The sequence below is a fragment of the Pyrus communis genome, chromosome 15 (assembly GCF_041283825.1).
Source record: "Pyrus communis isolate YQ-2024b chromosome 15, ASM4128382v1, whole genome shotgun sequence".
Lineage (NCBI taxonomy): Eukaryota > Viridiplantae > Streptophyta > Magnoliopsida > Rosales > Rosaceae > Pyrus > Pyrus communis.
The window spans coordinates 18,704,929-18,717,399 of NC_142579.1; the positions used below are offsets into that span (position 1 = coordinate 18,704,929).

The 12,471-nt window shown below is 41.6% G+C and overlaps 2 protein-coding genes across 2 annotated transcripts; both read left to right on the forward strand.

Annotated features, from left to right (window-relative positions):
- The first annotated feature begins 451 nt into the window (after positions 1 to 451).
- On the forward strand, positions 452 to 2,543 carry LOC137714544 (uncharacterized). Its single transcript, XM_068453738.2, has 6 exons — positions 452 to 657; positions 880 to 1,118; positions 1,245 to 1,463; positions 1,578 to 1,676; positions 1,761 to 1,841; positions 1,944 to 2,543. Exons 1-6 carry the CDS (start codon positions 453 to 455, stop codon positions 2,427 to 2,429), a joined length of 1,329 nt encoding a protein of 442 aa, XP_068309839.1. The 5' UTR covers position 452; the 3' UTR covers positions 2,430 to 2,543.
- A 7,265-nt stretch (positions 2,544 to 9,808) lies between these two features.
- Positions 9,809 to 11,742, forward strand: LOC148690624 (uncharacterized). Its single transcript, XM_088684970.1, has 3 exons — positions 9,809 to 10,354; positions 10,919 to 11,139; positions 11,385 to 11,742. Exons 1-3 carry the CDS (start codon positions 9,809 to 9,811, stop codon positions 11,740 to 11,742), a joined length of 1,125 nt encoding a protein of 374 aa, XP_088541096.1.
- The last annotated feature ends 729 nt before the right edge of the window (positions 11,743 to 12,471 follow it).

A 12,471-nucleotide genomic window follows, 5' to 3' on the forward strand; every position in this document is an offset into this window, starting at 1 on the left:
CTTTTCTATGCTATGCTTTGAAAATTTTGCCTCTGCACCCAATTTGTCTGTTGGAAAGAACAAGTTGCGATTGTTTAGAGAAATCTGGATATCATTTTGCTTTCTTGATTTGGATATGATTTGGGGTCTGTTGAATTTGCTCTATGAATGTTTAAATTTTCTCTAACATCATCAAATTCTCATTTTAATTGCAAAACAAATAAGCTTTTGAAATTAAGAATGTTGGCATGTGTCTAGTTGAATGACTTGTATGAAGTAAATTGTTTTTGTACGGTACTTGATGCACTTTTTTTTTGTTGGCTATGAAAATGGATAAGTAGTTTCCTCATGTTTTGAAATTAAGAATGTTGGTAGCCTACTTACTTACTACTTTGGCTGCTAATTGATTAGTTTCAAATGCAAGAAAGGATTAGTGTCTAATGTTATAATTTTATGGTTCAAAAAGTGTATAGATGTCGCGGTTGATCAATTGTCGTCGGAGTGTGACCAATGAGCCTCCTGCATTATCAACATCTACTGCTCCAGGCGTGAGTGCTCCATTGATTGGGGAGCCTACACCCCTTAGTGCACGACGGCCTCACCGACGCCGCCGCGAGCTGGAGCCTTCTGATCACACTTCCTCGGCATCCAGAGTCGAGGGTGAGGCCTCCCAGCCAGGTAGTTTTTTCTAATTCTCGATCACTACGTTGTATTTTTCTTTTATCATTTTAAAATTATTATTTTTATGATGGTGAAAATTTGCTGGAATGTGACAATGTGATGGGGGTTGTGAATTACTATTTTAAGGTTTTGGGAAATGCTATACTATTAGGGGAGGTTATGTCAAATTTTCTGTAAATTTAAGCTTAGGGATTTCACCATTTAATTATTTTTGGCCAGCTAAAAAAAACACCAGGGGGCCTAGTCGAATGTTGAAGGAGGCACAGAGCGTACGTTTGACCGGCTCCAGGATCAAGATTGAGTATGACCCGCGACATCGTGGAGCGGCTACCTCACAGCAGCATAACAGCGTCGCTAGTAGTTGTGGTGTTGTTATTAAACAAAATTGTCCTATGCAGTGGGAGTCTTGGGCAGAAATTCCCGAGGAGACGAAGAAACTAGTGCGAGAAAACTTGTCGGTTAGTATATTAATTTTTAGCCTTTATCATTTTTTTAATTTTGTTTACAAATATTTAAAACCAAAATATATTATCTTAATATTATTAAATTTCTTACTATTATTTTATTATTTTTCATATTCGTAGGCCAATTTTGATCTTGACGACATATCCCCTGAGGTCATGGCCTACTTAGAGGATACCTTAGCAAATCGGTACAAACATTGGAAGAACTATCTTCACACGCATTTTAAGCGATGGGATGATCCGGAGTTTGCTCGCCTACATGGTTGCCCAACCGAGCTGCAGGATCGGCCGGAGGATTGGGAGTGGCTCTGCAAACATTTTACGGACCCAAAATTTGTGGTATGTACATAATATTTTAATAATAATTTATTATTGTTTTAGTTATTTTTTTAAGCTTCCTTTATTAATTTATTTTAAATAATCGCACTAACATGTATATTGTGTGTTTAACAGAAGAAATCTATTGCTGGCAAGATAGCTCGGGACTCAAAGACACTTCTCCACCATTCTGGTTCGAAGCCCTTTTCGTATAGGATTGAGGCACGACGTCAGGTAAAAGTATATTAATTTTGAAATTTTATACAATTTATTTATTATTATTTATTAATAAAATTTTCTTAATGTTTGTTTCTTCAGGAGGGTTCTAAGTTCCCAGAGATCGACATGTTCGAGGACGTTTACGTTCGACCTGGTGATGAGATAGCTAAGCAGCTTCATGTAAGTATATGTAATTGTTATTATTCTTATATGTATGAATCGTTCAAATATTATTTATATTATGTTATTAAACATTATATGTTTTTTCCTTTATTATTACAGGATGCTATGGTGGAACAGCGCACTACTGTTCTCCAAGAAGCAACATCACAACTTCCCCCGGAGACCTTGATCGAGGACGCCACGATACCCGAGGATGCAGGTTTTCAGATCCTGACTAATGTCATGGATCAAAACTTCGGTCGTCGTCCTGGCAAAGTTGTTCGGGGTATGGGAAAAGCGCGAGTTCGTGAGACGGGTGCCTCTTCTTCCAAATCAAACACAGGAGAGGTCAGTGCATTGAAGGAGGAAGTGACAACCCTAAAGGGTCAACTTGCGGTCCAGAGTGAGCAAATGAGGGCCCGGGACAAGCAGATGAGGGCCCAGGGCGAGCAGATTAAGGCCCAGGGCGAGCAGGTGAAGGCCTATGCCGGACACATGAGAGACCTTGTACGAGCCATACAGATGTCCGGCCTCCAAATCTCACTACCAGTACCTGATCTTCCTACACCTTCGACTTCTGAGCCACTTTGCCCTACCGATACTTAGTAGCTTGATGTATCAAACCTAAAAGACTACTTGTAGTTTTTTCTTATTTTTTTGTTTGGACATTTTGTATGTATATTTTCATATATTTATAACTAAATACTTTTCATTGGTTAATTAATTATCGTTTAGAGTTTAATTAAGATATTTATTAAAAATTAAAAAAATATTTTTTTTGACCAAAACAAAAAAAAGAGGTTTGCGCGACGTAGGTAGAATCTTCGTCGCGCCAACCTCTTTGCGCGACACAAGACTCTACGTCACCCAAAGTGGCTTTGCGCGACGCACGACCATACGTCGCGCAAAGCCACTTCGCGCAACGTAAAAGCGTGCGTCGCGCAAAGAGGTTGGCGCGACGTATGTAGAATCTTCGTCGCACAAAGTGTTTGCGCGACGTAGGGGATGCGTCGCTCAAAGACACTTTGAGCGACGTATTACTACGTCGCGCGAAGCCACTCTGCGCGACGCATCCCCCTACGTCGCGCTAAGCCACTTCGCGCAACGTAAAAGCGTGCGTCGTGCAAAGAGGTTGGCGCGACGTATGTAGAATCTTCGTCGCACAAAGTGTTTGCGCGACGTAGAGGATGCGTCGCGCAAAGACACTTTGAGCGACGTATTACTACGTCGCGCGAAGCCACTTTGCGCGACGCATCCCCCTACGTCGCGCTAAGCCACTTTGCGCGACGCATCCTTCTACGTCGCGCAAAGCCACTTTGCGCCACGTAGGGGGAATCTTCGTGGCGCAAACCCCTTCTGTCACTGCCTTGCCGCGACGGTTAGTGCGCGACGAAGGTGCGTTGAGCTAAGTTTTGCGCGACGGTTTTTGACTTTGCGCGACGAAGGACCTGCGTCGCGCAAAGTGTTTTTTGTACTAGTGAAAGACATTATTACAAATCTTATAAGTTTATCAAAAATTAAAAGAAACATTGCTAGAGGTAGATAAAAAATTTGTGATGTAGGTAGAATCTATGATAGAGGTAGCCTATGAACAAAAACCTATTGTATAGATAGATAATACAAAATAATCTATGATACAGATAGACTATGAACAATACCTATTGTATAGGTAGATAACACAGTTAATTTGTGATATATAGGTAGATAAACACAATTAATCTTATATAGATTATCAACAAAATATGTAATATATAGGTAGATAAATACAATTCATGATACAGGCACAGTATAATATAAAAAGATAAATAAATAAAGGACAAGTGATATAGGTAGATAAAAACCAAAAAAAAAATTGTGAAGAAAAATGATATTGAGGGAGGAAACACTAGAGAAAATGCTAATTCGATAGAACTTCAAAGTTAAAAAAAAAAAAAAAAATATATATATATATATATATAAAGGAGAATGAAGCCCAATATATATATATATATATATATGAGACGAAGAACCCAAAACACAAGATTGACTAATACAATTTTTTATTTTTTTTTAAAAAAGAAACCAATCAAATGTATATTGATCATCCTTATGAAAGGAGGAGCAAAAGAATAATATTATGGTAGAAGACTACTGGGAAAAATAACAGAGGAAGAGAAAGATATTGTGAGGGAGAAACAAGAAAAGAGAAATGAACGATTTGGGGAAGGAGAAGAAAAAAAAGGAGATTTATATCCCTAATCCTATAATTAAGGATACAATTAACATTAATCACAAACTTTAAAAAAACAGTAATTACTTAATTGGTCAATTTAAGGGTAAATTTGGCAAGAGAATACAAATAAGCTTATGTGGACAATGAATCATTGGACCTAACCTAAAAATTAAATAAAATTGGACTATAACTAATAATGGCTCATAAAATTGGACTCATATTAAGTTTCCCCCATGAAACATATGAATCTATGATGGTAAGAGAAGTATAAAGTAGATAATTTTATAATAATAAGGCACTTATTTCCCACAATTATGGTGAATAATTAAATTCATTAACATAATTAGAGTGTTGTGGCACAATTGTAAATAGTTTGAAAATAATAGGTATTTATTTGTTTACATGGTAGTTTACTTCAAATTTGGGTTTTATTTAGATGTTTAAAATGAGATGGGTTTTTGTTAAGAAAATAAGTGTTGCATGGACTTATATCAAAAGAACCCGAGTAGAATTGATATTTCTGAAACAATTGTTATTTATCATTCAATATTTGCCAACACATTAAGATAATCTTACTAAGGTCACTAAGGTCCTCCCTGTCAGAATGATCCAACGAATCCAACAGCCAAGAACATAAGCAAAATTATTACTAGCCAAATTACAAGGTCTTACCGAATATAAATTCCCAACCAGCTTCGTGACCTGGCAATTAATGAACAAATGCATCTGATCTTCCTCAACATTATTACGCATAGGGTACAACATCCTTCACAAAGCACAACATTACATGGTTAGGCATCCCAGTAAGTTAGACTTTATAAGCATTAACCTTCTATGTAGAAAAATTGTTCGCTTTCTACCCAGCCAACTTCTGTTTTATCTGCTTAAGTAACTCATTTTCATTCACTAGATATTTCCAAAACATTATATTATGCATATGCCTAGATACTTACCCATTGTAGCTTTATGCAGGATTTGCAAAATATCCACAATACTGATCTTAGTCTGAGCACTGGTATTATTGGAGAAATAAATCGACGATTTATGGAAATTGATTTGTTGGCCCACTGCTTTAGATAACATTCTAAGAATATTAAGGATGTTTCTAGTTCCCATAAATGTGGCCTTAGCAAACAGAAGGTGATCATCTGCAAAAACAAGATTCGAAATTTTTAGACCTCTCGGGAACGAAAGAATACCTACATGAAACCTAGAGGTGTTCACAACGGGATTAAGATGTCGAATTAAGGGTTTCATACAAAGTAATCAAAATGTATGGCGATAATGGATCACCTTGCTGAATTCCCCTCTTAGGGTAAAAATAACGGTGTGCTTTCCCATAAATCACCCATCGCTCACCAAAGCTAAACCTTAAGAGAACACACCAAATATAGTCCAAGTTCAATAAATCATATGCCTTCTCTAAATCCAGCTTGATACCCATAGCACCCATTCTTCCTTTCATCCTATTAAAACCTGCAAACATTTCGTGAGTGTTTGGGCCCAAAATAATATTGTTGGGCCGAGTGTAGGTTTGTGCTCAGCCCAAAGCCGTGTCAAAAATGCTATGGGCTGCCTGATGATTCTGGGCCATTTAGCAGGGATGGTCGAGTCCTATCGCAAGAATGAGTAGTTCAGATAAGCAAAAAAGGTCGAGGAAGTCTTGGTGCAATTAGAATTCTCGACCAACAATGAATAAAGCCCCAAAAGGGGGTGAATTCGAAGTCTTAATAGGAGTAGGGTTGTTCGAAGCAAAGTTGGAACGAAGCAAGAACTCCCAATCCAGATAGGAGTTTAATTCGATCTTAAGAAGGAGTTCGTGCTATAAATACAAGAAATCATGCAACAATTGAGGACCTCCAATTCAACACACAATTGCCCTACGCAAAACCTCTCATACAACTTGAGAATTTTATTTTCTTTTTCTTGTCGACACACCTTCAGTTTGGATAATCATCACTGTGAAGACAACCGGCGAACACCTTTAGTTTGGATAAACAACACTATTGCCGTAGAATCAGCCGACCGAGGAGCACCTTTAGTTTAGATAAACAGCACTGCGTTGAGGCTGACTACTTACCTATCCAAGTCTCGACCGAGAAAGGTTTTCGAATCCTTGTTGGCAGAGGTCACCTTATTAGCTTTTTCGGCGAAGTAAGGTGTTACGAGATACGACGTTTGGCATACTGGATGCCAAGTGATTTTATGATTGGATACTCACAAGTAAGTTTCAGATTTCTGCATTCTGACAGTCGAACCACATTCACCATCAAGACATACATCACCTTTGAATATTTGTGTCCGTATAGTCTGATGTTGATTCGACGTGCTTATGCTCTTACGAACATAATCACGGTGACCAAATCGGGCGCCAACGATTTGTGAACTTCGCAGAACTAGCAGCCTTCTCTTTAGGCTCTAGAACCTGAAGACCGAAAGTGTTCCTTCCTCGGTCGCAGTCGCAAGGTAAAGAAGTCAGCAACGCGGTTAACGCAACATCAACAAATTTTACTCCTCGACCGAGCTTGGCCGATAAGTTGGCATGCCCCGCATTCAACCGAATGACTTAGTTAGCTTATTAGTTGCTCGGCCTGCACGCTGCGTAGGTTTTGTAATTTTTAGGGTCAATATTTTGGCACGCCCAGTGGGACCGTGTGCTAGACCTTCAGAGTTCATGACCATTGAAACACGGTCCGTAAAAAAGAAAACAATCATGGGAAAGTCAACAATTGACTTACTAGTGCAAGGCCTTGGGCAAGATTTGCCTCAGGCGAAAAATCTGATCATTATTGCGCTGCCCGAGGCTATAAGTGCGACACGCCGAGATAATGAAATCTGTCTCAGTGGGCAGCCTCGCAACCCAGAAGTTCCCAACCAAACAGCAGGCATTTTTGTTGAAGGAATAGTGGAAGATTGCGACGAAGATGGTAGGGAGGGTTCTGATTCGCCAACTAGGTCGTTTCTTCAAAGACGACTCGATAAACAATATCGACAGGTCGAGCAGTCGATTGGCCAAAAAATGAATGATTTACTAGACGCAATACGAAGCAACAGTGACACACAGACCAGGATGTTTGAACTATTGGTCAGTAAAGCCTTCGAAGATGGCCATGTCGGCCAACCTCATCAGCCTTCTTTTACAAATGTTCCAGTACAAGCTGAGAAATGGTTCGTTCGGCTACAACCAATTGACTTAGAGAAAAGAGGCGGATCAGGCAATATATCTGATGAACCAAACAAGGGAGAAGAAACAGCATCCGTCAATATGACCGAGGTCCAAAGAATGATCGACTTGGCCCTAAAAAAAGGGCCGAAGTTCCCAAAGTTCATCCACCCATACCCAACTTATGTAGAAAGGTTCGAATACCTTAGAGGCTTCAAGATCCCCGATTTCAGTCTGTTCACCGGAGAATAGTCTTTATCCTCGTTAGAACATGTGGCTCGGTTCACGGCGCAATGTGGAGACGTCAATAGTGACTTCCATAAACTACGGTTGTTCAACTTTTCACTGACAGGGTCAACTTTCGCTTGGTACATTAATCTCCCACCAAACTCTGTCCAGAGTTGGGAGGAATTGGTCGAGAAATTCCATGAACAATTCTATCGACCAGGGATGGAAATATCCGTTTCATCGTTGGCTAGGATAGCTCAAGCGTCCGACGAATCCCCAATGGAATACTTCACAAGGTTCAAGTCGGCCAGGACTTGGTGCCGAGTACCTTTTCCTGAAGTTGAATTCGTCAGAATTGCCCTAAACAGCTTGGACGTGGAATACAAAAAGAATTTTCTGGGGGCAAATATTCTAGATATGTACGAACTTGCTCAACACGTTGACCAATATGATTATTTGCTCCAAGAGGAAAAAATATCGAAGTCACCATCCCAAGGAACATTATATAAGAATCCCACGATTAGCTATGCATTGGCCGAAAGCGAGGACCCCCAGTATGCCAGTGTGGACGTGGCTGAAATAGTGATAGATAAACCTTACGTTTGCAAGGCGATAGCTCAAGTTAGTCCCAAAGACGCCAAGACCCGCTCAACCGCCGAGGAGATGAGTAAAAAAATCAAATGTTTACAGTTTCGATATCACCAAAGCCAATGCAATTTTCGACCAGTTGTTGGTAACAAAGATCATCAAACTTCGGCCAGGACACAACATCCTTAAGGCCGAAGAATTGAAGGGCAAAACATATTGCAAGTATCATAATTCAAACAAGCATGCTAACAATAATTGCGTTGTGTTCTGAGACACGATTCAAAATTGGATCGGGAAGGGTAAGCTAAAATTCCTGGAGAAACAGATGGCGATCGACGTCAATCCCTTCTCTTCGACAACAATTGGTATGGTGGATGCTTATCTCCCTAAAAACAAAGGAAAAGGGAAGGCCGAATATGTCCCGGTGCAACATGTCCGTAAGCAGAATGGTCAACCAAGATTGAAGATTGATTTATTTTCAAATGCACCATTTATGGAGCCCTCAGGGCCGGCCATCGATGAACCCATGACAGGTTCTAGTTTCGAAGAAACTCATGAATCAATGGTTTAATGCGACCACTGTAAAACACAAGTTGAACCTAAAAAGACGGAATCTTCGTCACCAACTTCAGGCCCACCATCCACGACCGCTACAAAACCACCAAAGGAACTAAGCGCCGGTCCACGACGCCAAGTGTTTAAGAGACTCGACCCACAGGTACAAGCAAAAGGCACTACCCCAGTCAGATGGCGTCTTGACTTTGACGCACCATTTTATAATGAAGATTATTACTCGTAGAACTCTAGTAGTTCGAGTTCGTCAGTTGATTGAAAAACCTTCAAACCGCCCAGGCCATGAGACCAACGGTGGTACAGTTACAATTCTCCAACTGTCCTATATACGACGTTATCTAAGTCTCAAAAATGTCGTCGCCAGCGGATAGATTACATGGCTCGACGACAAAAAGCGTAGGCCAACTCGGCTACCCGGTGGCAGCCAAAAGTGGCAGTAGGAAGCAGCGACGATCAGCCGACCCCAACTATTATGACCGAATTACTTGTAGGGAAAAAGGCAGCTGCTCGCGACTTTAAAACCACCGTTGAAGAGTCCGAGAAACGCATCAAGCTCATTCTTCAGCCTAGGGAGACGTGAGCTCGTCTCGAGCATTTTAGACAAGAGGCCGAAAGAAAACTGTCTCCACTACCACTACCGGAACTGTTAGTCAAAGTACGGCACAATCTGTACCCTTCATTCTGCCAATGACTTATATGGACTACCCAAGGCGTGTCAGGAAGCCCTCGACCTAGCACTAACTTGCCCTGATGCCGAGCAAATTATCCAAAAAACTTCCGATCCGGCGATGAAAGCTAGGTTCTAGCATATACATGAGGTTAGGGTCCTTAGCTTTGAGGTCGACCCCTACACAGATATTGACACCGCTAAATTACTTTTTTCACTCGAAGACCTTCAGCATTTGCGATATCATTTTGAAGTTTTCTCGGCCGTATCTCTTTTCGACCTTACGTCGATGAGGAAAATCGTGTGGCGCGTTTAGACGCATACCTAGACACAAGGAAAACCTGTATCGCCTACAAAGAACGTGCATGTAACGTACTACAAAAATGAAATAAATCTTCAATAGTAAACACGCTCGAGGAAGATAACCAGGATATGATAGATTCAATCCATACGCCTCAGGAGCAGGTTCATACCGAAGTCTAAATAGTTCAATTGAAGACGTTCCAACGACCGATGCTACGTCTATTAGTCTGGAAGACGACGACCAAGACCCGATGGACCCTTTGGTCCTCGAGCATATGGAGATCAGTATGGTCCATGTCCTACCGGTTGAGTTCCAACCAAGCACCCATCAGTTGAATTTCTTGGATGGGGACGTCTTTGCCGAAGAAGCAACACAAGTCGATTTCGTCGCTACTGATGACGATGGGGAAGTCAGTAAAGGCAAAAACCTTAAGGCAGCCTTAACTGAATTATTTCCCCGGTCCCTCTCAGTTAATCTCCAACATCTAAAGCCGTTATACGTCACGACTCATATTGAAAGATATCCTATTTCTAAGGTGTTTGTCGACTGCAGAGCCACAATCAACATTATGTCGATTTCCATCATGAAGGCATTACGCCATTCCAATGACGAGCTTATCCCATCAGGGATAACGATGAGCAGCTTCATCGGCGATAAGTCTCAAACCAAAGGAGTGCTTTCATTAGAAGTTAGCATTGCCGGTCATCACCATATGACAACATTCTTTATAATTGATTCAAAGACTGACTATAATGCACTGCTTGGCCGCTTGGTCGCGATTGGATCCACCAAACCAGTTTCATTCTTTCATCACTATACCAAGTTCTCATCTTTTGGGATGGCAAATCGGTTGTAGTGCACCTAGCCGATAATCAACCATTTGAGAACAACATGATTCAGGCTCGCTATTACGACGATCACGTCAGATATATCACCCTTCAAGGTTTTAACGAGGATGGATGGCCGACCAGAATTTCGGTATAGAAAGCTATTAAGGTAGGCGCCGAGACTGTACAACAGGATTCGGCGAGACTCGGCTTGGCAGATCTAATTACCAATGCCGATGATTGACGCCACCAAACAAGAAAGGCATCGGGCCGCGGTTTCGTCAACCATGGAACGTCTGCTGGCCCATTGGTCCGCCATTGCCAAGCAACCACATTCCGGCATAAACTTAATTGAATTTTTGGCCGAAGCGGATAACGGCCCCATTCTATCTTTTGACAAAGTTCAGGCCGCACCGGCCGAACTCGAAGACAATCGACCCCAAGTAAATGACCCATTGGAAGAGATCAATGTTGGCACAGTCGATGAGCCTTGACCACTGTTTATCAGTGCGTTATTACCACCTTCTATGAAGGATGGGCTTTGTAAGTTGCTTCATGAATTTAAAGATTGTTTTGCGTGGAGTTATCATGAGATGTCAGGCTTCGACCGAAACCTTGTCGAGCATGAGTTACGCATCAAAGAAGGGTGTAAGCTTTTCCAACAACCCCCACGACGATTCTCAACCGAAGTACAACTCGGCATAAAAGACGAATTAGTTCGGCTTCTGAAAGCCGGGTTTATTCAGACCGCCCGGTAAGTCGAATAGTTGGCCAATATCGTCCAAGTGTTAAAGAAAAATGGAGCCCTCCGCATTTGCATCGATTTTAGTAACTTAAATATGGCCACTCATAAGGATGAGTACACAATGTCAATCTCGGATTTACTAATTGATGCTGTAGCCAATCATGAAATGTTGTCATTCATGGACGGCCATGCTGGTTACAACTAGATCTTTATCGCTGAGGCTGACATCCATAAGACCGCATTCCGTTGCCTAGGGCACTCGGTACCTACGAATGGGTTGTCTTGCCCTTCGACCTCAAGAACGCTGGCGCCATGTACCAGCGAACCATGAATACGATATTCCACGACTTGATTGGTATGGTCATAGAAGTTTATATCGATGATGTGGTAGTGAAATCGAAAAGCCGCCGAACACACCTGGATGATTTTTGGCAAGTATTCCTCTGCATGCGCCAGCATAATCTCAAAATGAACCTAGCCAAATGCGCCTTCGGAGTATCGGCTGGTAATTTTTTAGGGTTTTTGGTGCACCATCGCGATATTGAAGTCGACGAGAATAAAGCTCACGCAATCATTAGCGCTCTACCCCCGATAACCAAGAATCAACTTTAGTCATTGCTCGGGAAGATAAATTTTCTCCACCGTTTCATCACTAATTCGACAGGCAAAATGAAAGCATTCTCTACATTCCTCAAACTTAAGGACTCCGACAAGTTTGAGTGGCGCGAAGAACACCAAATGGCTTTTACGCAAATCAAGGTGTCCATTTCCACGCCATCGGTACTAGTTCCACCTTGTCGCGGTAAACCTCTCAAACTATACATTTCGGTAGTCGCTGAATCCATCGTTTGTCTCCTCGCATAAGATAACGATGCCGGACGTGAACAAGCTATCTTTTACCTCAGTCGTAATCTAAATTCGCCGGAGCTTAATTATTCACCCGTTGAAAAACTTTGCTTAGCTCTGTTTTTTGCCGCATCAAAACTTCAGCACTACATGCTCCCATCAGTTACACAGGTCATTGCCCAAACAAATGTTATTTGTTACATGCTCACTCGGCATCAAAGGCCGAATTGGGATATGGACAATGGCTTTATCAGACAGTCTGCAGTACATACCCCAAAAGGCCGTTAAAAGCCAAGCTCTCGCCGATTTTTTGGCCCAACACCCTTCTCCTTATGGCTTTGGGGGCAGCGATGTCGACATCGACTTAATCACAACACGCGACAGCCACTAAACGATGCATTTTGATGGTTCTAGTACCTCGACCTCGACTGGTGTTGGCATTGCCATTCAATCGCCTGACCACTACCGCTGGTATTTTTCTCTCAAGTTAGATTT